This window comes from Geospiza fortis, unplaced genomic scaffold (assembly GCF_000277835.1).
Source record: "Geospiza fortis unplaced genomic scaffold, GeoFor_1.0 scaffold1628, whole genome shotgun sequence".
In the NCBI taxonomy this organism is placed as follows: domain Eukaryota; kingdom Metazoa; phylum Chordata; class Aves; order Passeriformes; family Thraupidae; genus Geospiza; species Geospiza fortis.
The window spans coordinates 390,132-415,777 of NW_005054558.1; the positions used below are offsets into that span (position 1 = coordinate 390,132).

The 25,646-nt window shown below is 34.4% G+C and overlaps 1 protein-coding gene across 1 annotated transcript in view; it reads left to right on the forward strand.

The window, feature by feature from the left end:
* The window catches only part of ASCC3 (activating signal cointegrator 1 complex subunit 3), a 236,942-nt gene that overhangs the window by 168,968 nt on the left and 42,328 nt on the right, over positions 1 to 25,646 (forward strand). The window contains 5 exon segments of the mRNA XM_031064101.1: positions 1,480 to 1,622; positions 11,501 to 11,638; positions 11,744 to 11,864; positions 15,319 to 15,451; positions 17,987 to 18,112. Of these exon segments, the coding sequence (XP_030919961.1) occupies positions 1,480 to 1,622; positions 11,501 to 11,638; positions 11,744 to 11,864; positions 15,319 to 15,451; positions 17,987 to 18,112 (661 nt within the window).

Sequence of the window (25,646 nt, forward strand, 5' to 3'; positions counted from 1 at the left end):
AGATTTAAGAAAAGCTCTCTTGTATTTTATTTGAACGTGTTTTGTTTTGGTTACATAAGGAATATTTATTATATCAATTAAAAATAACCTCCAAAATAAATTTTGTGGTGTGAACTGCTGTTGATTGTGAGGTGACATTTGTGAGGGGACTTTTTAGCTGCTTTAATTAGCCTTATGACAGAAGCAAAGTATTGATTGTGGACTAGAGACCAATCTTGACAGCTCAGATTATTTACACCTCCACAAGAGCGTTGTACAAAAACACTAATGAACAATAAATCTGTCTTGGGCTGTTCTGCTACACCTGTTCCTAGAGCAACAAAAATCCATTAGATGTTGGTCTTTTAAAATACTTAGATATATTGGCATCTATAGTTGTAAGATATAAATACACATGCATTTTCCCATTTCAATAATTTCACAACAGCATTGCGTGTGTGTATGCAGGAGCACATGCTGGGTGGTGTTCATGAACTGAGGAATAATATGTGCTGGTGGGCATTATGAAATAGTTTTCAGAAATTAACAATACATAAATTTAATTGCTTGGATGAGAATTACATGAGAAAACACACAAACAGATTTATAAGTGGCTAAGGGAGAGTAATTGAAATTCTAGGTACACCTGTTTATACTTCTAGTGCTTGTTGATGTTAGAAAATATGTATAAATATGATTTATTGTGCGCTCTGTTCCTGACTTGTTTGACATGATACAGTCAAGGTTATTTTAGCATTTTCATGGCAATACTTATTCCTGAGACCATAAAAATTTCCCTGCAACCTGAAACTTTTCAAAGATGGGCTGAGCAAGAAAATGCTATTTAAAAAGTCCTAAAACCTAGTTGGTTTCAATATATCCTAATTGGTTTAGATATATTGGACTAGTTAGTTGGCACAGAAACCAAGTTCTCTTGTATTGTAATGCCCACTTTCACAGCAGCTATTGAAAAGTCACTTTCTGCTTTTTTTACCTTTTCTGATATTGGTAGATGGAAGTGATCCTCTGTAAGCTGGCATGAGTTTAAGCAGCTCCAGCTCTGGTCAGGCAGAAAGCAAATTTTAGACCTTCATGGCACTGAAGTCTGAGGAAACATACCCCAACAGTGTAGAAAAAACATTAACATACTTTTTAGGCTGAGACAGAGAGATTCACAAGCTTGAAGTCTAGGAAGCTTGTCTAGATTTTGTGGTGCTTTGTTGGGTTTTTTTTGATAACTTTGATAACTCTTAATTAGCTTACAGTGTTCACTGAAGTAGCTGAAGGGAAATTGAGACTCAGCTACGTGTAGTTTTATGGCCTTTGGTTCAGAGGTGGTGTGCTCTCACCTCATTTGAATCCATCCACAGAGTAAAGGCTCAGTAGACATACCTCAATGTCACCTGCAGGGAGGTCTATCAGCTGCCATGGGATTGCAAAGAGAAACTCTCATTTTTGTCATTAAAGGGTCTAATTCTCAAATTCTGTTTTGCTCAACAGCAATTCGGAGTCATTCTCCAGCCAAGCCTGTTCTTATTTTTGTGTCATCCAGACGTCAGACAAGGCTTACTGCCTTAGATCTCATAGCTTTCCTGGCCACAGAGGATGATCCCAAACAATGGCTGAAGATGGATGAAAGAGAGGTAGAATCATTTTACCTTCCTCATTTGTGCTTTGCTTCTATCTTACTGATGTTTGTTTGAAAAAAAAAAAATTCATCTGAAACAAAAGAGTCATTTGAGGGTAGATCTTGAAAGAGTTGTGCATATGCTAAATTTCCCTATGTATTAAAAGTAGTGACAGCATTAAGGCTATAGAAGCGTCTGTGCAAGTCTATAGAAGAGTCTGTACAAACTCTTTTATCTTTGTTTTTTCCTGCATATCTTATTAATGCTAGTTCCATGGTCCCAGACAACATATATCACATGGTGCAAGTCTTTGATACCAAGATAAGACAAAGACTAAAAGAAAGAGGGCTAGTGCTCTCTAAAGTTTACAGCTGGACATCTGTGACTTATAGATGTTAAGCTGAAATCTAAACCAAATCTCTTTCGGTGTTTTAAGAGAAAAATCATCCTTCTTATAAGATGCATTAAGTATATGTATTTGCATATATATCTGTGTGAATATATGTACCTATGTACATACATGCATCCATCTATATTCCTAGATAGATAGATGTACTGCAGAACCAATCATTTAGCAATGCTTCAGTCTTGCATATCAATGAAATAATTCAATAATATAGAAAAAGTAAAGAAACCTTCTGCCAAGATTTTTTTAAAGACTGCAAAGTGAAACACTTAGATGTTAAACAATGCTAGCAGAAAGACTTCTTTTTTACTCTTTTTCAAAAAATATAATCTTTATTTATATATTCTTCTTTTTTAATCTTTTTTTGTTTACTGCAAAACATGAATGATGGCTAAGTAATAAACAACCTTTCAATATTCTCTTTTATCTATATTCTTCAAACTGTATACCAGATTGTATTTAATTCACTCAGTTCAGCACCTACTCTGAATGCAGTATTATTTATTTTACTCTGCACTAATGGTCCTGATTATAGTATATCATTGCTGCAAAACAGATTTTTCTGATCGATACTCAGGTTTACTAGATTTTGGATTTATTGCAAATCTTCTACTAGGAATTTCTGTGATAATTTAGGATCAAAGCACAGCAAAATGCAGGAATCATAAATATAAAATCCAAGTTGAATACTGTATGGATATTTTTATGTCATATAAATATGAATAGGAATATACCATATAAACAGATCATTTATATATAATGTTATACAATTGTAAGTATTATATATCCAAAAGCATAAGTTTCTAGATTATATTATTTGTGTTTGTTTGCTCTTTGCCAAAAATAAAATGGGATTCCCAGAGATAAAGCATAACATCTTCATCCTTTCTGTTTTGGATGGATTTTAAAATTCTTGGCTGATAAACCACTATTACTAAAGCATATCTCAACTTGATGGTGCTTTTCTAGCTGTATAGCCTCTATTTAATGTTTTCTTGAACCTAATAGAAACATTTCATATCCAAGTTGTTATTATTACTTAGTAGAGTACTCTAGTACCTTGTAGTGGTTTATTGCAGTAATCTTACCTAGAATTAGAATATGCACTGTGCAGCTTGCCCTAAATGACTTGCATTATTATAAATAGTTTCCCCATGTCCTGGGAGCCACTGCTATTCTGAAAAGAACTGTAACTGAAGCTTCTTCACTTCCTGGAAAAGGGTTTTCTATTAGGAGTCTTTGAATTTCTTGTTTCAGAATAAGCCTCTGAAGGTTTTGAAATAGGAGCCAACAAGGACAAGCAGACTTTGCATTTATTAGTTTAATAACATTTGCATATGATTTGTATTTGAATTAATAAGCTGAATGTTTGGAGCATGAGATACCTACCAAGTTACTCAATTCTGATTACGTAAATGTAAAAGACTGAGGATTAAGTTCTAAGTTGTTATATCTTACCACTATTATGCAGAACACAATTCTGTTTGAAGTACCCACAATTTCAAGTGGACATTTCTTTGGGCAATTATGGGACTGGTTTGTACTTTTGTGTTTTAAATGAGCATGATTAGCCTGAGTTTCATTTGACATTGAAGCAAAGGACAAAGCTCTAGTAGTGCTACATACATAGTATATATCCTACACAATTTTTTATGATAATCTAATAATAATAAAAACTAATCATAATTTAGGGGGTTTAAATTTTAAAAATTTATTCTCAAGTAATATTAAAGTCAGAATTAGACAGGAAATAGACAAAATTCTCTCCAGACCACTATAAAATTTTTAAGTTTGAAAATTGAAACTAGCAAATACTTTATAGCAGCCATTCGATGTCTTAAACCCTTTTCCAAAATTTCAATTTTGGAAATTTTCTCAATTTTGGAAAGTTTCTCAATTCCATATGGGATTAAAATGGACCAGTCAAAAGAATTAAATTTTGTTCCTTTTTAAACAGCATTTTTTTTTCCGTCAGTTTTTCACTTTTGGGTTTGGTTTTTGTTTTTTTTTTTTGCCAACCACTATTCTTTTAGGGGGACTTACAGATAAATTACTTTATTTTCAAAATAGTTGTAATTCTTAACTGTGAAGTATTTTGAGATATAAGAGATTTTTCATGGGTGTACAGAAAGTTAGCAAGCTGTATAGCAGACCATGGCATTTTTTTCAGTCGGCTTTATTATACATAATACATATTACACATAATGTTAATTTTGGCCGGCATAAGATTCCTTTGAGAACTCGTTAGTAAGTTTTGTTTAATGTTGTAATTGGGTTTGCTACATGATGGCTAAAAGTTCAATTGTTTATGTGACCTTCCCAGTAGATTTCTTAAGGCTTCTTGAAATGTTCTAAAACTATGTCATCCATAATAACTTCTAAAGGACTGATGTTGAGGTAGAGACAGATTCTTACAGCCATTAAATACATTTTTTCTTTGTTCTTCTTCGTGATGGTATCAGAGACATTCAGGCCTTGTGGGGAAGAGACTGGAATGCAGCAGAGACCAGTACTGATTCTTTGTTAATGTGCTGTTAGCAATACTAGATCTTTGTTTATCAGCCATCATGTTAGCTTCACTCATCTCGGTAGAGATTCTCTCTGTGGTGGTAAACCAGGCTCTTGTTTGAAGCTTGTGATGAATGATTCTGTTCACAAACTTCCAGGCTGCTTTTCACAGTACTCTCAGATAACAGGCAAATCCACTTCCAGCTCCAAATATCAAATTCAGGCAGCATATCAATCAGTTATATTTCAAATGACATGAACTTGCATGAACCTTCTGGAAAACATATTTGTATGTATAAGTGACATATAGAAACAACGCTTCAACTGTTGCCACCAAAGTAGATAACAGTTTGCCTGGATCATGGAGGAATCATGCAAGATGTTCTTTCCCTCAAAGGAGTCATTATCTAACAGGTGCAGCTGAATTATGGTCAAGAAGGAATTTTGTTATACAAGCATCTACTGAAAAATAGATATCTTATAGGCAGCTTCATTAGGTTTTGGAACTGGTTCTTCCTGGACATTTTCCTTGATTTTCATGTCTGATATGCAGGTTTTGGCTCATACCCGTTACCACATTCAGAAAGTTGAAAGGTATTCAGAAAGTTGACACAGCAGTCAATCTTCATAAAAGTGGCCAGTACTTAATGAAAATTGTTGTTTCTAGTATTGGTCAGTTTTGCAGTTCCGCTGGGCCTGTTGCTGCATTAAAATAGTTAAATTTGTTTCATAGATTCTATCCAACTAAGTTTCAGGCTCTGTGCATGCTTTTTTGTGAAGAAATGGCCACTCAAAGACCTGATGCATTACATATACTTTAGTCTTACCAGGGAAGTCTCCAATGATGTTTGAAGTACCATGCTTACCAGGATTTGTTGCTGATGCTTTAAAGCTCACCCCTACATTTTCCAACTGCACATGCAGACATTCTTCAGGATTTAAGCAACACTGCTACAGTTCATCCAGAGTATGAGTGGGCAGTCTCTAGGATAAAAAGAATAGTTCCCTTTAGAGCTTTCATGATGTTTTTTAATTCTTCTGTAAGTTGCGTTGTCCATATGCATTCCAAAATTTCTCTCTCTTACAGTGTGCCCCAAGACTGAGTTTATTTTTCAGCAAAGACTGAAGAAGCAGCAGCAAAAGCTGTTTTCCTTGCCGTCTGCAATAAGAGCAAGGACTCTTGATTAGACATCAATCTGTAAAGATTGTGCTGGTCATGCTTTTGAGGCACAGGTGCATCATGACAAGAAATGTCAATGGGCAGTGCATCTCAAAGAGGAGACTGCATCTGTAAATAGAGTGGTTCTTCATTTCTTTCTCTTGTTCTCTGATGCCAGAATGCCCATGGAAAAAGAAAATGTTATGCTTACCCTGGTTTTTTTTGTATAATCATTAGAGGATTTTTAATTATACACTTACTAGCTAAAATTCTAATTTGGACTTGTCAGGACTGTCATGTTCAAGCTTGTGAGCCATTACTTATCTTGCTAAAAGGGACAATAGCTCAGATTATTGTTTTGGAGACAGACAGTGCCACCAGTTTCTGATGGTCAGCTTGGGTAAGATCAGTTACACTGTTCTACATTAGGAGCTGACTAAAGAGGAACAAGTCCTTCTCTGTCACAGATTGCATCTACATCTGTGGTGGCAGAAAATGTTGCAATCTTTTTACAACATAATTTATTAGAATCAAGTTTTCAGTTTATTTATTTTTCTCTAATGTTTTTACAGCCTTTTGTTTTTAACCTAAAACAAAAGTACAAAAGTAGTATTTATGGTTTATTGTTTGAAGTTAGAATGCAGTTCTCACCAGCAGACAAGCAGGGTGTTTTCTTATTTGTTTGGTGGAGTTTCTTTAAAAATTTATTCCCTGTCCAGATACTTGGATTTATTTTTCTTTAATATTTACAGTGCAAGGAGGGAGAAGAAATGTACCAATGTACATAGTTTTAACTTTAACCACAATGGTTTTTGCATTCTGCTTTGTGCATCCTTTGGCCATCTGCATCTTGTTAAGACTGTTCTTTATGAAACCTCTAGAAATAGCTAATATCTTTTAGCACAAAGATACCTGCAGTAATATTCAATAGCATCCATATCAGGCAATAGTTTGCTTCCACAGAATTCAAGGGCCCTTGAATGAAGGACATTCATTGACTCCAGAAGAATGAATCAGACCAATCCTGATTTTGCTATTTCAGACATGTGAGTGTATTAACATGTGTGCAGTAATTATGGATTGGTACGTGTGTATTTGTGCACTGTGTGAAAATACACATAGCTGTATGTGTGAAAGGGAATTAAATTTTACCAATAGTCAGTTTGCATTGTTAATAAAAACAAACAAAGAAAAAACCCAAAACCAACAAAAAAAATCCTAAAAATTCTTGGAAAGACAAAAGATGGCTTTTCCTTCTCTAACCTTTAAATCAAACAATCTATTATCTCCATGTTAATGTTTTGAGGTAATGTTGTGCTATAAAACAGGAATAGAAGAATCTGGTCTGTGTCATGAGCAGGCATATTGCTGTCATTTAAATGTGTCTTTTAGTGTTAAATGTTTTATTATATTATTATTCTTTAATGTATTATTATATATTATTAAATATGATTTAATGATATATCTCAGCTGTTTGAAACACGTTTTAAAATGTTCCTTGAATATTATTTGAGTTTTTTTAGGCAGCTTGTTGAATGTGGGATAGCTCTGTAGTATAAGCCAATTCTTCATCGAAAATAATTTTGTGAGGTTTTTTTTCCTGCCTTTAAAGATCAGGAGGGTGCCCAAGAATGATTTCTAAGTGTTTCAGTCATTCTAGAAGTTCAACTTCCTTCTACAAGATGTCGGTTTTATGACACAAAAGTGTGTCATAAAAATTAACATTTAGTTATAACAAGGAGATGTTTTTATTTCACTTAACATCTGTAGCAGATGTGAAATATGTAATTATTTTTGTAAAAGACTTCATAACTTTCACGATTCTTTTGTTTGGCAGATCTTTCTTCTATTGGGCATTTTAGACAATTGATAAGCATTATTCAGTGGCATATGGTCTGAGTCTGACGTGCTTTGAAAAGAGTAGAGAGTACTAATAATGAGGATTCTGTGAAAATGGGAAAACCAGCACAACAGATATGCTTTGAGAAAGTATGGGGTTTTAGCATCTTGAAACAATATATCACACTCAAAGGGACAGAATTGGGCTGCACAATCTGTTAGCTCATTCTTGTCCAATCTGGTCTCCTCCTTTCTTTTGGAGCCAGCATTGTCATCAACTTGCTGAATTATACTCTGACTGGAATGTATTTCAGGCACAGGGTAATGTATCTGCTTAAATGGAATCCTATCTTTCTACAAAAGCTTTTTAAGTATAATAAATTTAAAATATAAAAAAAAAAAGTTCTATTAGCTTAAAGTAAATGGTTCAACAGTTTACATATGTGCAGGAACAAAGAAAATGACTACTTAGTAGTTTGACAAAAATCTGGTTTGTTTAGAAATTAGAATAGAAAATGTAGAAATAAAGTTTATTTGAAAATATTTTGCGGTGCTACCAGGTTCCCAACTTGGTTTTTAGGAGTTTTTTTAATTTGTTCATCAAAAAAAAAAAAAATTGCTGTGAAAGATAGCCAAACCTTTTAGCCTGTGCCTGATCCTGCTTGTGTATGAGTCCAGGGAAAAATCCCTTCCTGGCATTAAGTTCCCTGCATTGGTGTTGTACAGGGCTTTTTTTAATGCCAGTACAATTTGTATTTCCTTATATTATTTTAATTTTTTTTCCAATTCTTAAGATAACATAACATAGATTTCATTTATCCCTCTGTGAATAAAACTACATGACAGTTGTTTTCAGAAAGATAAATAGTAATTGAGTCATAACAATTCAAAAATGTTAGGTTTTTTTTATAGTCACAGTGCTGTGTCTGTTTCTAGTTAATGAACCTATTAATTGTGCCATTATTTCTTAATAGAAAGTTATAATATTCTTACACTACACTGACATAAGGGAGTTACATTTTAAATAAATTGACATGAGAATTTTAAGCCTTGGATTGTGCCTATGGGTAAAACAGTTATGTTTATTACAGTGATTTATGTGAAAGTAAGGGGTCAGCTAAAAATGACTAGGATTCCCTGCTGCTAAAATGACAGGATAGCAGTACATGTGCCAGTGCTCCTGCTAAGGGTTCTTTAGTTTTCCTGTGGTAAATTACACTGCTTTGCAGGTACGACTAACAGCACCACAGGCCGCCGCTGTAATACGAGTCAGAGGGGAAAAAAAATAACCACCACTGATTGTAAAAGCAAGAAGAACATCTTTGAGTAAATTCCCAGCAGCGTGAATTTAGGATGTTTTGTGCTGGCAACTCTATGGCAGAAAGGTTTAGAGCAGGTTGTGTACTGGAAATAGCTCCCAGTGTAAAACTGCGTGTGCTGAAGGAACAGTCTAATCACTATATACTAAGCCCAGTCAGCTAATTTGATCCCTGTACTGTTCTAGAGGAAAAGGGGGTTTAGATTCATTATTTTCCCAATATCACGTTCTTTTGATGTGAATAATGAAGTTAATGTCTTTGGAATTTTCTTGTTCCCTTACAGTAAAGACATAACTATCATGAGGTGCTGATTCTTGGTGGGGAGAAGAAAAATTAATTCAGCCACGTAATATCTTTTGTCAATTCTTTAATGCAGAAACTGACTAAAATCTAAATGCATTTTTTATTGTTTTTCACATATTTACCAATTTTGTTTTCTATTTTTTTCATCTTCATTTTCTGTTCAATGTATACATATAGTTATTATTTCTTAAAATGTGTACATAGGCAAAAAGAGCCTATGCAGTACTAGTACCAATTAATAAACCTGCAGTAAAAAAATCATTAATAGGTTTGATAATATTTTTAATATTGTATGTTGATGGTCAAATTGTAGAGAAAACAGTATGTGTGTTCCCATTTTATCCAGATATTTTTTAGTCTTCAAGAAAAACTCTCTAAGATGGGTCATAATTCATGTTGTCTACACTGAAGTCACATGTCTACATGCTGACTAGAGAAATCAAAGGTTTGGTGATTGTATCTAGACAGATAAACTTTATCCTTTAACATATCCTCCTTTCATTCGTCTCTTTGCTCTCTTCGACTTATCTACCCCGCTTCGTGCTTCCCTTTCCTAAATGGACTTATCCCCTCCTCACTTCTCAATTCATTGGGCTTTTTTCTTTCTGCTCCCTTTCTTTTCAGTATTTCATGGACGCTTTCACTCTTGTAAGCAGCCTTTTATTTTATATGTGCTAGATCAGTTTATACAACAAACCTTCCACATCTTACAGTACAGGAAACTCAGGAACATCCAGGCAACTGCATTGCAAGGGGAAATAAAGTTTAGGAGCTTCTATGACAGATGAAATTGATTGATCTGTCAAAAGTTGAACAATTCCTTGTTCTAATTAGTTTCCCTGTTACTGCCATCAGTTGTGGTTCTGTTAGTCAAGATTACTTCAACAAATAGACTTTTTAAATGCTTTGCAATTTACTTTTCCTAACAAAATTGTTTGATTTACAAAATCTTGTTTGTTTGTTTTAAAATCTTCCATATGGGCTGTTATATTCTGTAGATATTTTGGTGCCTTTTAAGGATTCTTTTTCTAATAGTAGCAACATGTTACTTGAGTCTAGAGACGTGAATCATTTTGTTTACATTAAGGTCTGAGAATTATAAAATACAGGAAATATTTAGAGAGGTTACAATCTTGAACATCAGAAGTTAAACACCTCAGAGTCCTACATAGAAATGAAAATATCACTGTAGTCATGTGATGCTATCATGTCTCAGTCCTTTGGAGAACTCAGTCTACAATGAGGCTGAACACTGTGTCCAAATTATTCAGTTACCCTGACTAATTTGTTCTGTACTACTGTTTGTTCTCTAACCTTGGCTATACCTCCCATGACCATGAATGATTCTGCCCTAAGTATGCAATATCATCATGCCACTGCTGGTGGCACCAGGAAACCACTAATAAGAGCATAAATTTTAAAGTTCCTGGCTATAATTATATTAAAATCACATAAAATAATAAATGGCCTTAGAAATAAAACAATACAAATAATTTTGAAGGGCAGAATCACTTAACAAGACAGTTTCATTTGTTTTTACTAAGAGGATTTTCAAAGAGGTCATCTACAAAAATAAATAAGTTTATTATCAAAGTTATGACTTGAAAATGTAGGCAAAAAAGATAGTTAAAATTATAGTAGTAAAAAGAATCCCAAGAGTCATTGACATCGGATTTGAAATAATTAGTAATAATAATAAAAATAGCTTTTTATCTGGACTTCTGAAATTTTTAAATGAACACACTTAATAGATGTTGGATTTCGCTGAGTTTGAGTCTATAAACTACAAACACACACTCCAAAAAAATTTTCAAATTAATTTGCATTTCAGCCTGTAAATAGAAAGCTTTCTATTTTTCATTTTGATGAATAATAATTGCAAAATTATTAAACTGAGGAATAATGTTCAATGTTCTAGTGTTCAAAGGCATTACAGAGAGCCAAATTTATTTTTCATGACTGTTATTATGTTACTGGTTGCAGGGATTTGCTATGTTTTTATACCAGTCCTAACCCCTTTGATACTAGGGATTGCATTAAACAAACACAGAACAGAATGCACGGTATTTGCCAGACCTGTCAAGATATTTTCAGCATTTTCATTTCCTTGTCTGTGTTACTTAGCATGTCAATAAAGTCATGTGCATTTTGTATTCCACCCCCATTGTTAATATAGTATTTTTTTTAGACAAATCCAGTCTTTTCAGGGACTGAAAAAGGCTCTGATTTCCTGCTTGTATAAACAGCATAAAGCAAATTATCATTGCTACAAAAACAAAAAAATAAAGATAAGAAACCAAAAAGTTTAAAATTTCTTAGTAATCTGCTTTAAAGCATGCAATTATTCTTTCTGTTACAGATGAATGACATTATAGTCACAGTTAGAGATTCGAATCTGAAGCTGACACTTGCTTTTGGAATAGGCATGCACCATGCAGGTCTACATGAAAGGGACAGGAAAACTGTGGAAGAATTGTTTGTGAACTGCAAAATCCAGGTATACATGTTCTTTTTGAATCCTGCTATGATGAGTTTTACATGGAATTTTAAAAGTTGGCTTTTTGTTATATATACCTCATTAATCTTTCTTTTTTTGTCTTAGGTTCTTATTGCCACAAGCACATTAGCTTGGGGTGTGAATTTTCCAGCTCATTTAGTAATTGTTAAAGGAACAGAATACTACGATGGAAAAACAAGGCGTTACGTGGATTATCCCATTACAGGTACTCACATAAATTACGGAAATGTTCAAATCCTAAAATGTATTTCAAGCATATGCAAATGACCTCAATTATTTTGTAACTGAATTTGGATAAAGACTAGGAGAGATGAGGTAAGGGGTTTTTTCTTTGTTTAATGCAAGTTGTAAGAGAACTCTTAAGATTTTCTGCAATAATGAAAGTGTTTCTGTTTTGCGATTCTTTTTTTCATGCTAAACTCCTTCAATGACTATCACCCAAAATAGACATTAAACAATTAAAGGGACAGTATAAAGCTTAGTCTCTATATCTAGTTAACTAGGTAATTGTATAAAAGGAACTTTTCAAGCACCGAGGTTTTTTAAATTTCTTAAACCTTTTCTAAATAGAAACAAATCTTTAACAGTAAACTTAGCCATGGTTTGAAATGCAACAGTTGAATCACACACATATGAGAAAATAAAACGTATATATAGTCACTTAGTAGTAAATGAAAAACCTTAACTGGCCTGGTATCATCAGTGATGTAAGGGATACTTCAGAAATAAGCAGCTAAATTAAATATTTGAATTTCTGGCTTGATGCAGACTTTAGCTGCTTTCTGGCTCCAGTAAACTCCAGTTTTCATAAACTGTTCTGCAGTGTTTTCAACAAACTGAAGAAAGTGAACCGTGGAAGAACTTTTTTTAGAGTTCAGTCAGGGAGAATATTTGTCTGGATGGTACTAAGTTTGAAGAATGAGGACAAGCTAAATTTATTCCAGGTTTCCTGTTCTGTTTTCCCTTTCTCTTTCCTGAAGAGAAAGTTTATTATTAAATGTTCCTATACTACGCTAGCAATGTGTACACCTAAGGACAATCTAAATGGTATTTGTTAGGTAAATACAGAGCTTGCATCTTTTTAGTCATTCACTGTCTTTTCATTGAGAGAAGTTTAGGAACATAAAGAAAGCTCAAACTGAAAATACTACAGGGGTTACTTCTTCAAGTAACCCATCGTAGAGCTTAATTTAGTGGTTTGTGCTCTGCAGGAAACTTGGGATCAATTTCCAGACCAAACTCTCTTTTTCAAACATTCTGGTCTGACCTGGGATCTTAGCCATGCACACTTGTATTTTGTGACAGCCCTTGGCTGATGTAAACTTACTGAAAGCAGTGTCTGCAGCGAAGTCGTGTCGCGCTCGTGCCGACTGGAGAGCAGCGGCGATCGTTTATTACTGAATGGGGAAAAGTGGCAAGGGAAGAAATCAACAGAAGCTTTAAATTTTATGTTGAATCCATGGCACTGTCAGAAATCAGTAATAGAGAAAATAATATATTTAAAAGAAATCAGAGACACAATAAACAGTACAGACTTACTATGCTGTTGTAGGAATCTGTTGTACAAGTTCACGCAAAGGCTTCAGAGAATGCCTGATACTTTCACTCTTTATTACCATTTTTAATTCAGGTAGCTTCAACACTGGGTGTCATTCAATTCCTGAATTTTCAGTAAGACTTAGGGCAGGGGAGGGGGTGGATGGAATACCACCATCTGTGATGGAGTCATTCAGATTTTGTTGTCTGCACTGCAACAGAAAATGCAGATTCCTTATTTTATGAAGAAACATGTGGTGTGGTTTGCCTAAAGCATTTTTATTTTTAACTTTCTAGAGAGTGTTTGTGCATCTGGAACTTCTGTGGATAGGTAGTACAGTTTTGCTGCAGCAATAAAATGAAAATGTAATTAATTTCTTTCTGAAATTCTTCCAAAAGTTTCACAATACTGTCTTTAATGCTGCCCTCAAGTTATGCCTTCAATGTTCCATCATGATATTACTTGGCTTCTCCCTACTAAAGTTACCTTTCTGTGTCAGGAATGCATTTGGCTCCAAGAAAACAGCTGAGGGCAGAATGAATCATTCTGGAGTGTACAGCAGTTTCAAAATAAGCAAGAATGCTTCTTTGAGTGAAGTCAGAGGTTTTGGGGAGGACTTTTTCTCAGTTAACAGTCATTTATTTAGTCAGCCAGTTGGATCATATTTAATATTTCAGGAGTTTAGTCCAGTGCTTAAAAGCAGCCAAGCAAAATATAGTCAGTAAAGAAAATATTGAGTTTGGATAATTACATAGCGGATGTTGGCAAAAATAATTTCCTGACACTTTTTGGTAAGTCCATTTCCTATATGGTATTATGCACAATTTAATTCACCACACAGAATAGCAAGAGATTGTTCCATCACCTTCCTGTGCACACACCTATTCAGAAGCAGCAGATTTAAACTAGTTTCATTTTACATCTTAATGTCATTCCTAAGCTAACAAAAGGAATAAACTGATAAAAAACATTGCTTTCTATACACAAGTCAGTACACAAATGAAAATGTGTTACTAAAAACTCACAATTGGGCTGTCTGTTTCTCATGTTATGATCAGTTGATGTATCCCATTCTTTACTTTCTGGATTTTCCTTCCTCAACAGAGCTTTGGACCAAAAGCTTACTGATTATTAACTCAAATAAGTCACTTCAAAATGCAAGGTGCTGCAAGCCACATACTGGGCAGGTATAATAGAGCTCATACAAAATACACAAAACATTAAAACTTGTAAAATAAAGATGTAAAACTTATGTATTGCTTTCTACTGTTTCTTCTAAGTTAAATAGCAGTGATAGGTACCAGAAGGATTCAGGGCCATGGTGAATGAGGCGCAAAGCTACCTATGCAGATGCACTTCTCAAATGAAGAGAAAACTAACAAATAAATGATAAGCATGCTTATCCTTCGGGGCAGATAGCAAGTTGAGCATGTTTTGCATAAACTAGTATTTTCAATGTTTACAGAAGTCATTAATTAGTATTTACAAGTAATGGTGTGTAGGTAGTGTGTCTGAACCAGCTTTTAAATCTGTATATTATGATGTGATGTAAGGACAAGGTGATTTAAAACCATCTCGACTCCAGTGCTAATAACTAATATCACTTGTTTAAGTGGTAAATATAAAATAGTGCTCAGTAATTAGAAATTGACTATGCCATTTTATCTCTAAAGTTGTCAAAACCTAGGAAATCATATCTAGCAGAAAAGCCTACATAAGGAACTTGTGTAAGTGTGAAGTCAAGTATTTGAAAATTAGAAAATTATAGACAATTGTCATTGTAGCCTTCATGAGTTCTCTTACTCATCATCTTTAATTGCATGTGATAAAATGAGAGATGGATGTGAAATGGAAGGAGTGTAAAGGCAATTTACATTAGATATAATCCTAGATTCTATTGCAATGGGTGATCTTTAAGTATACAAGAAGATTGTCTCTGACAGAAAGAAGTTCATCATAACTTTATCTGAGATGGAAAAAAAACTTAGAAGTGTCAAAGCCAATAGGGCATACAAAGCCAAAGTAATGCAAAAAACCTATATTGTACATTATACAGACATAAACACATTTGTTTATACATGAAAACAAATATTTGGTTTACACATTATTGTCTCTCTGGCAGATGTGCTTCAGATGATGGGGCGTGCTGGCAGACCACAGTTTGATGACCAAGGAAAAGCTGTCATTCTGGTTCATGATATTAAGAAAGACTTCTACAAAAAATTCCTTTATGAACCTTTCCCAGTGGAATCAAGGTAAAGACAAAGCAATCAGAAAAGCTGATCAAACTATAAGCAGTACTATAAATGAGGGATAGAGGACATGGGAACAAAATTCCTGTGCTGGATAAGTGCTAAATACTGGGGTCAAGAGGAAGATAATTTAAAGAAAGAAATTATCCATCTTTATGTAGAAAAATTCTTTCTTCCCTGAGTTTTGAAGCACTGCTGAGCTCATCAGTCCATTCCCATATAATACCACAAGTGCCTGTCCTTTATGGGTGTTGTCTCAGACATGTGAAAGCACAAACTGTTCTTCAAGTGCAGTGTGTAGGACAACTATCCATGATCCTCAAAACCCTCTTCAAAATTCTGTGGCAAGTTACTAGTAGGAAAAAAAAAGGTGAGTTTCTAGCACTTTTTGCCTAGAATATTTGTATCATTATAGATATCACATTCTTGAAAATCTCAAAAGTTCAAAAAGTTCAAAGTTCAAGTTTATATGGTGTAAACTCTTACTAATACAGTTTTAACATAGAAACAGCACCTTTTTGTAGCCTCTTGGAACCTAGCTGATGCAAAGTTTGCTGTCCAGCATAATCTAATTTGTGCCTTGATTTTGATGTTTTAACTTAGTTGTTCAATGAGAAGCTATACTAGTTACATTGGTCTCCTGTAGAGGAATGTTTCATAGAGCAATGCTCAGAGATCTAATAAAGCATGAACATTACTGAAAGCTTTTCTCAGTGGCAAAGAATTCACAGTATTGTTCTCCTAAGGAAACTTTATCCCTCAACATAAGTGATAATGGGACCTCTATCTGCTCAGGAAACTTGCTGGAGTTTGAGAGTGCAATCCACCATTGAAATGTAGTTGAAATGGCCTGGTGTATTTGAAACTTTATTTCTGTGGTGCACAGACAGACATACAATTTTTGCAAACAAAGAATGTGGAAACATACACTTTATTTCCCTAGGAAACCACACATTTTTTAACATAGAAGTTGCGCTTAGCACATAAGTCCAGGAGTTGAACTTCTTCAAAATGATAGCTAATGAGTGAAAAGAGTGGTGTGATTGTTGATGGTCTATCCAGACTGCATGACATTAGCATAAACTAAGAAATATCTCTGTTCCTTGGGAAGTGGTGTTTCTAAAGAAAGAAAAATATCTTCCTTATAACAGTAGTAACCACACCTTTGTTTGTGTTTGGAAGACTATAAATAACCTAAATTACTAGTTACTGCATTTGTGTTTTTGTATTTACTTTGTAGTTCTGATATATTCCATCTTTTATTATAAAAAGTATTTGATAAATTTGCATATGAAGAGTCACACATTGATAACAATCTTGTTAAGTTCTCTGTAGGTTGTAAACCACGTAACTTAGACTTAGGTTTGTCTTGGCCTCTTTTATGATTAAGTATTTCATATCTTCAAATGGATACTGGTTGGGATTTTGGGGGGGGGTTTAGTTTTGGAATGCTTTCCCATCTGTTTTACCAAAGAGCAGATTTATCAGCTTTGTGTAGTATTTCCAATTTGTAAAAGTAAACTTCACAGTTTTTTAATTAATATTTTTTCTAAAAGCCATTGTTTACATATTTAATTGTAAGACTTGAGTACTTAACTCATAACAGTCCTTGTGCTCTCCCTGATTATGGGCCTGAAACACAGCACATTAGAAACAAAAGAAAATCCAGAAATCCATTTCTGTGGAATAGCAATTGAATCATCTGTCCAGCTTCTGTTGGACAATCTGTGTAGAATGCCTGCAGTTCTGACCCTTGGAAACATGCAGTCACCAGTACAGAGCAGTAAAATAACTACTCATGCCAGATTATTCTTTACTTTTAGCAACAGGAAAAGAACACTGGGAGAAGAAAAAGGATTTAATACAAGAAAAATCAAGTTGAACCTTAAGGATATTTGCTATTCTCTGATTGAACTCTAGCCAGGCATGATCTCATTAGATACTCTAATGGAGGTTCTTTGTTCTGTTTAATGACTATTTTATTTTTTAAGAATCATTTAAACCTGCTTTTTTTTATTCTGTTTCTGGGTAAAAGTAGCTGCTCTTATTCTTTTTTTTTTGGTTTTTTTTTTGGATGAAGATGAGGCAAAATCCAGGGGAAGCAGTTTTGATGTAATTTTAATAGCCCTGAAGTATTTGTCAAGTATTAGCTAAGCTATTGCCACTGTTTCATTTCCTGTTTGTCTTTCCATATGATTCTCTATTGGATTAAATCAACATGATCATATGGTCAACATACAATATTCAGAAGTCACCACTGAGTAGCTCCATCTGAATATGTTCTACGAATGATTTAAACTTGTGCATTCTTGGTCCAATCAAAAACTAATTTGAGCTTCATTCCATTATCATGTAAAGAAGATGACTGACCTTGCAATTACATTCCCCCTTCTTCCCCTCTTCCCTTTTACTGGAAGATAAATATATAATATTTTCAGATTAAAAGTAATAAACCTTTTAATGGACAACTCTACAAAATATATTACCTGTCTTTGTGATTGTAAAGTCAGCTAAATTCTTTTGTTTCCTGTTCTTCAGCTTGTTAGAGGTGCTAGCTGACCACTTGAATGCTGAAATTGCTGCTGGAACTATTACATCTAAGCAGGATGCAATGGATTATATCACCTGGACTTACTTCTTCCGTCGACTTATAATGAACCCAACGTGAGTATACAGTATAAAGGCAATTTAATCTCGAGGTAACTTGAGGTTAGAGTTGATCCAAAGGTGATCTGTCTGCTGTTGGAGCCTAGAAATGCTTGACAGTCTTCAGTGCAGGAACATTGCTGGCCCACATGTGGATTAAAACTCGTGAGCACATATTTTTTATAAATTTTACTCTAAATATAAATGCATTTTTTGGCAGATAACTTTACAACTTAGTTACAGCAATAAAATAAGCTTATTGAGAGGGCTACATCAGCATCCCTAAAATAAAATTCCAGATTATCACATTCCTTCAGATATTGTATTTATAATGCAATACCTTTTTTTTAGCTACCACATTGATATGTTCTGCTCAGTTTTCTTTAGAAAATTTATTAAGACTTGGACTTTCCTAATAAATGAGAGGATAGCTATCAGCTGTTTCTCTGTGATAACGTTTGCTTTCATTAGGGTGCCCTGGTGAAACCATGTGTGCAATACTTTCAGTGATTGCTATCATCCTGCCTAGCTCCAGCTGGTATGCAGATCATTCTGAGCTGTTCCACCAGTATAGCCTCCCTTTGCCACGAGGCTGTTTTGGGTAAATGGTGTGTTACCTGTCATGTGATCATTCACCCACTAAAATAATGAGGCAAATAGAGAATTAACTGTTTAGATCACTAAATATTTCTAGATGTACTCCAGTGTGTTGTGTTTCTGAAATCATATTAATGTCCACAGCATTTGGCCAGATTTTCTGCCAGGTATTTTATGGGCAAGTGCTGCTGGGACCCTGCAGGTGATGAAATAATTTCCTTTAATTCTCTTTAAGTCTTTTATTAGTTTTTAATTCTGTATCTAGTCCTATGCTGAGAATGTCCCACAAAACAAACAGAATTTCCATCTAGTCTTCCTGAGAAATAAAAAATGCAGAGCATTAGAACTGTAAACTAAAGAAAGCATTTTCGATTTTCTTACTTCATAACTGATACAACGTGTACAGTTATGGGAAGGGTATTTCTCCTCTGAGAGTTAAATTATGATTTTTTTAATGTTTATTTTATACTTTTTTATATAAAGAATAAGTACTATTCCTTTAAAATGTCTTGCTCTTGAATTGCTTTGGTAAAGTGCTGTAGTTGGTTTGTATTTGGTAAGCTTTGATCATGTGGTATCTGTGGTAGGTACATTTTTTTAAGACACAGCATATAGGCCAAAGGTAAGTGTAGAATATAGAAATATTGTTTGATTTAATAGGCAATCTCTTTCCAATATAAAATAAGATTTCCACTTTAGCATGAGGTTGGCATGTTGCCTGCTGGTCAGTTTTTCTCAGCAGTTTCTTTATTGTCATGGACAGCTAAATCTGGAGTTATCACAGTTTCAACTTCAAAGCAAAAATTCTGCTATTCTGAGGTGGGGAGAAAGTTGAGGCGGGGGGGTGAGCAAAAAAAAGGGAACTTCATAATGAGATGTAGAGTCTTTGTAGGGAGAACCAAGATGAACAGATCTTCACTAGTCATGCCCATAATGGCAGAATAGGAATGAATGATGAAGTTTCTAGTGAAATTGGAGTCTTGCATTGGAACACCACACACACAGCTTGGAACAGCTGACAAGTTGAGCTCTTTATCCACACAGGTACTCAGCATTCCTTCTGTACTTAGTCATGTGGGGAAAAAAATAAGGATATTATTTACTCTGTCAAACAGTTTGTCAAATCATTTCTAGATGCCAAGCACAAATATAATGGATGTGCATGAATTCCATTCTTTGACATGATTACAGCCTTAAGTTTCATCCAAAGTTACTAAACTTAGTTAGCCGTTTTCCTGGACCTGCTATCTGTGGTATTGTCAGACCTTCTGAAAGCCAAGCAAGCAGTTCCAGCGTGGTCAGTGTTTGAATGAGATACATCCAAGGAAAACTGAAGGGTTTTACAAACAGAAGTCAGTGATTGTTGAGATAACTCTGAATAAGTTGCATTATGGTAATGGAGTTTTACTGTGCCATAAAAGAGCATATGAAATGATTGATATTATCAAACAAAAAATATTTGTGGCTCTTAATAATCCAAAGATTTTAGTATTTGAGTTTTGTTTGGGTTTTTTTTTCAAAAGAATAGGAGCACAATTGGAGCTGGTTTTTGGTCTAGATGGTTATGCAATACTCATTCCTTGTCACTTGACAGAAGTGTTCTTTATCGTGTCCTGCCCCAAAGCAATTTTGTTGACTTTCTCTCCACTGTGAAACAAGACCTATTTTCCAGACAGCAGGTGATTGTACCTTAGTGGTGAATAAGTAATTCCCATATGCATGATTAGTAAAATGCCTTGGGATTCATTGGCATAAAAGTCATTGCATGTGATGCTGTAAATCCCCAAAATAATGGGCTTAGATAATATGCAGAAGATTTATATTCTCATTTATTGCCAGTTTTAGCTACTTGTATATTAAAGCTGCATAAACAAACGTAGGATCATCCCATCCTATTCCAATCCAGTAACATAAAATGCCTTACTGAATGCCTGCAATTTGTACTATTGAGGTAATGGTAATCTGCCTTTGTTGTGGGATAGAGATCCAAGTATCTTTTTCCTCTAAGTATCCAGGTTTCTTCTAACCATGAAGTCATCATGAAAGTTTTCCTGGCAAACTTGAGATAATTTGTTAAACTTCTAATGATAATTGTTTTAATGGTGTGGAAAATCATTGCATGTTAAAATACTCCTTTTCATCAAACCATTTTAATTTTCTTGTTTGATAAACTCCTGCATCTCAAACTCTATGGAATGGGTTATAACTGTCTAGATAAGAGGTGTAATGGAGTTGTTGCTTTGGGGAAGGAGGGTAGCTGAGTGCTAGTTTTTTTCAGAAGCATGACAACTACTCACGCTTGTCCTGTTTGGGAGATACACGTGAATGACAGGGGTGGTCCTAATGAAATGTTTATCAAAGTGTTTCAGTCTCCATATCCGGGGTTTCTTCCCTGTTCTTCCCTTCCCTGAAAACAGGTAATCCTAAGTGCAGAGCTTTTCACAGTTTCTGTACTACTCCAGCCAAGTAGTACAACATGTACTCCTTTCCACATGGAGCTATAGTCACTATGTTCTTTACTTAGTCAAGGTCATATCACACAGATCAGCAAAGGGCTCTGTTCTTTGCAAGGGGCTACTTTGACAGGCTCATCTATCTCTATTCCTTGGCTGAAATGCCTTGGGTATATCATTCTTTTACCCTTATAAAAGATTATAATTGTGACTTTCTATAAAAGAATGTCTATGAGAAACATTTTCTGTAAATCAGGTTATGATGTTTTCCAGATACATGTGCAGTAAAAGAGAAATAGAAATTTACAACACATGTAAAGTTAAGCAGAATCAGCTTTCATTTGGAAAGTTAAATTTTAGATATCCTAAGAGCACACATCACATCACTATTAAAATGCATGTGAGTATTTATGTATTTATATGTGAGAGTGCATCAGTGTACATGTGCACACTTACAAAACCAGTTTCTATGTAAATTCCTTGTGAAAACATGAAGCAAGATATTTTATTATTTCATTCTGAGAATTATTATTAAGTTTTTTCCCTTGATATCAGTTTTGCAAAGTTTTTTTGAGTGAATGAATATACAGCATAAATTATAGTCTCAGACTGATGAAGCCCTTGTCATACATTTATGTTTTACTTTAAATTTCATTTTCTCATTATGATTAGCTGAGCATGTGAATAAAACATATGAATACAAATTATGGTTATATATTGGTCCAATATATTTTCTGCTATTATGATGACAGGTAATATCATGGTAGAAGTCAATCAGAATGAAATGCCTATGTATTTCAGTGACATAATCACAGTTACTCAGAATTTTAGGGTTAATTTGGAAGTGTGTCAGAAAGGAGATTACTGAAGTTAAATTAGCTAAGATTAAGAGATAAAATGGAAAATTTTTACAGTAGCTAAACAGAAGCTAGAATGTGCAAGTATATTGTACTGCAGTGATTACTAATAACCATATTTTCAATTGGTAAACAGATATTTCACAATTTCCTTTGCCAAAGGACTCTTCCTTTCAAAGTGACATTTAGACCTATATGCATGTACTGATACATATGCATGTATATATATTTAATAAATGACAGCTATAGGCATTATTATGAATGTAATAACAAGAGTTTCTTCTTTGGAATTATTAGGGTCACAGTGATGTGAAAAGTACAGGAATGTAGTTCACAGATAGTTTTACCAAATATTCAGACAAATAAAGATTTGCTGAGTGTGTCAGACAGGGAAGCCCCAGGCTGCTGAGTATTTGAGCTGCCTCCTGCTTCCCACTCTGCTGCAATCTTAGGTGAGAATACAAAGCTGAAGACTCCACATCTCTCCATCCAGAAAGAAAATTCACATAATTTTCTTCCTATTCTTGGATATGATTTACCTGTAAAAATTGTCTGTTGGAATATATGGTAGGAAAAAGAAAAATCTTATCAATATGTGAGCAAATTTATGTTTGGCTATGACCTCTCATCTCTCATGAATGCATCTTGGGAGATAAACTGTCTTGCAAATAATTAGAAGCATTGATGTTGGGGTAAATACTTTGCTGATGCCAGAGAAATTGAACTTGGTTTTGTTCCTCTTAAATGACCACAATGTGCAGTATACTAAAAGCTGATTAAAGATAGCAATGTATCTGTTTCTCTCACCTGGCATACACAAAGATACAGATACAGGAAAACATGGTAGAGGTAAAATACAGGGTGGCATTACTGTCTGCAGCATTTGTGCACTCTGTAATGCCTTTTTGCAGGCCAGTCACGGGCTCCAGAGTCAGTCAGTAATGCCTTAACAACAGAAGTGAGTTGGTACTTAAGGTCATATCTCTCTCTGGCTATGAAGATTCATCAGTTGTGCCATATACTCTGTACCATTTCCATGGTGCTATTTGGAGATGGCAGCTGCTGAAGCTGATGAAAGTAAATATAAATGATGACTGCAGTAAAGGGACCCAGATTACTATCTGTGCTCCCCCATACTTGTTAATAACAAAATTTTGCTTTCAGAACTGTAAAATCTCAGAAAGCACACTTTCTTGCTATCAAGTGTATGCTGTGGATTTGTTGTTTCATGCATTTGTTCATTGCATTTGACCTACTGACTAGCACGTTTCTTCTTTAATATTTTTTGGCTGCCTCTTGTCACCGATTTTCATTATGTGTGTCACTATTACCACCGTATAATCTGAACATAAAAAACATGGTGCTGTAACAAATGACTCCACAGCATTGACAGTTATAGCAGGACCATTTCAAGGCTGATGAAAAATTTCCCAGAGAGATCTCAGGTCGGGTTTACATAAGCTAAACAGAAAATGATTGCCACCATTCACATTAAATCCTAAATGTTTTGTGTAACTTCATCTACATTTTATGTTCCTGCACGTCTCTCTGTCTCTGTCAGCTGATGAAATTCCACACTTCCTTAGATTAGAGAAATAAGTTCATGTTTCACAGTTTGTTGTTCTTGCTAAGCTCTACAAGGTTTTGGGATTTAAAATATGTTATTTAATAGACAATAAAAAGTTCCTTCAGCTTTTGATTGTTTAAATTTTACATACTTTGTAAATTTTTATGATACCTAGGGGTTTGTTACTGCTTTTTCCCTATGGACTACTAATGGAAGTTAGCCTGTCTAGCCCATGTGCTAGATGCTGTTAGGATAAAACTGCCTTTGACTTTCACACCTCTCAGGGGACGAGTAATTGTTGTGTTCAAACAGCCTGTAATTGTGATCCCGCTGGCTTTCTCAGTACGCTTCTGGCTATTAGAATCATTAAACAACTCAGCACCTGTTAACAGCATTGTAAATATTCAACCCTGCTTGTGTGCAGGTTGAGTCCAATATAGGAGAAGGCTTACAGAGCCCAGCCTCATAAATTAGAGCTTCTGACAAGTCAATTATTGTGAAACTGGGCTTCACTGTGAAATAAATGAAATGGTGTGCTGATAAAAAGGTAGGCTGTCTGTTTATAGCAAAGGGGAACTAATGACTAGATGATTCAATGCAGTGAGCATGAAACTGCATTGTTTTTATTCTTTATCTATAATTAAATAGTTAGGCAATATTGCTTCATAGAGGAACTCACTTATTATGCAGTTTTTATACTTGGAACATACCAACATGCAGAATTCAACTTGCATTTATTCCTGAGCATTGAAATCTAATGTCATGATACCTCTGTTTTCACTAATAATTTTGACAGTCTTTCAAGATGAATGGCTTTGATTTTTATTAGGGGAAAATGTGCTGAATGACCAAGAAGCTCCTGTGGGTGTGCTCAAAATTATATCTGCCTCGTTACAGACAGTAGTTAAAACATACTGGTACCACTTCACTCAAGATTACAAACCATTTAAGATTTTTCTTTACATTGTTTTATTTCCACTAGGCAGCTACCTATTCACTCTTTTAACAACAAATTACAAAGCAGCAAGTTTAAAATTCACAAAAAAAATTAAAAGATATTATAAATTCCTCTATGATGATAACTTCAGTTAACTGCAGTGAAATACTGCAAATTAGTCAGAGAATAAGAGCACAAACCTGTTTGAATTGGTGTCTTAAATTACATTCTCAGGAAAGAATTACAGTGTATTGCCCATGTTCCTTTTTTTTTGTTGTTTTATCAGTATTCATCATGAGTGTCATGGTACTGCAAATAAAGGTGCTGAAATTATATGGTGGAAGTCTGAATACCGTGACAACAAAGTGCCTTAATTATAAGCATTTCAGAAGTATTTTATTCAATTTAGAGAACTAATAATGAATCATTAGTGGTTTAGGAGTATAAAATATAAATTCTTTTTCACCTCCTTAAACAACTTATTTAGCTAATTTGTTCAATTATTTTCAGAAGGTAAACAAAATTTGACAAAGTAATTCCTGCTAGTAACCAGAAAATAAATGTGATTGGTGATGTCAGGCAAATAAAATGGTGGGTAGAAATTTTGACCATTTTGTATTATCCGTGTATCACTTAATTTAAAAGGACACTTATGAAATTTAGGTTGCATCAAAAACACTATTAGAATAATTTTTCAGCAAATGAGTTTTCTTTGCATGAGGCTGATAATATACGGCTGGCTACTACATAAAACATGTAAGTCAATACAGATAGTTTGGTTTGGTTTTGGACAATAGGTGTGTTGTAAGTTTTTCAGATCATCTCAGCGTGAACCCATATAAAAAGTCACAGAGTTAAATATTCCACTGCCATGCATCTGTGATTTGTAGTTGTTTCATGTAGCTGGCTGGTATCAGAACGGACTTTTAAAAACTTTTTCTTATGATAGTACTGGTTTACTCCAACTTTACCCAGTTATAAGTGAACATTCAAAGCTTCAGAGAATTAATCCCATAATTTGGAGTTAATAGCAAGAGGAAAATATCTGGACATTGCAATACTGCTATTTAGCATTCAGACTTTTTCAGTTACACTACTGCTATTTAAGAGATGTATGGTAAAAACTTAGTTTAAGGAAATA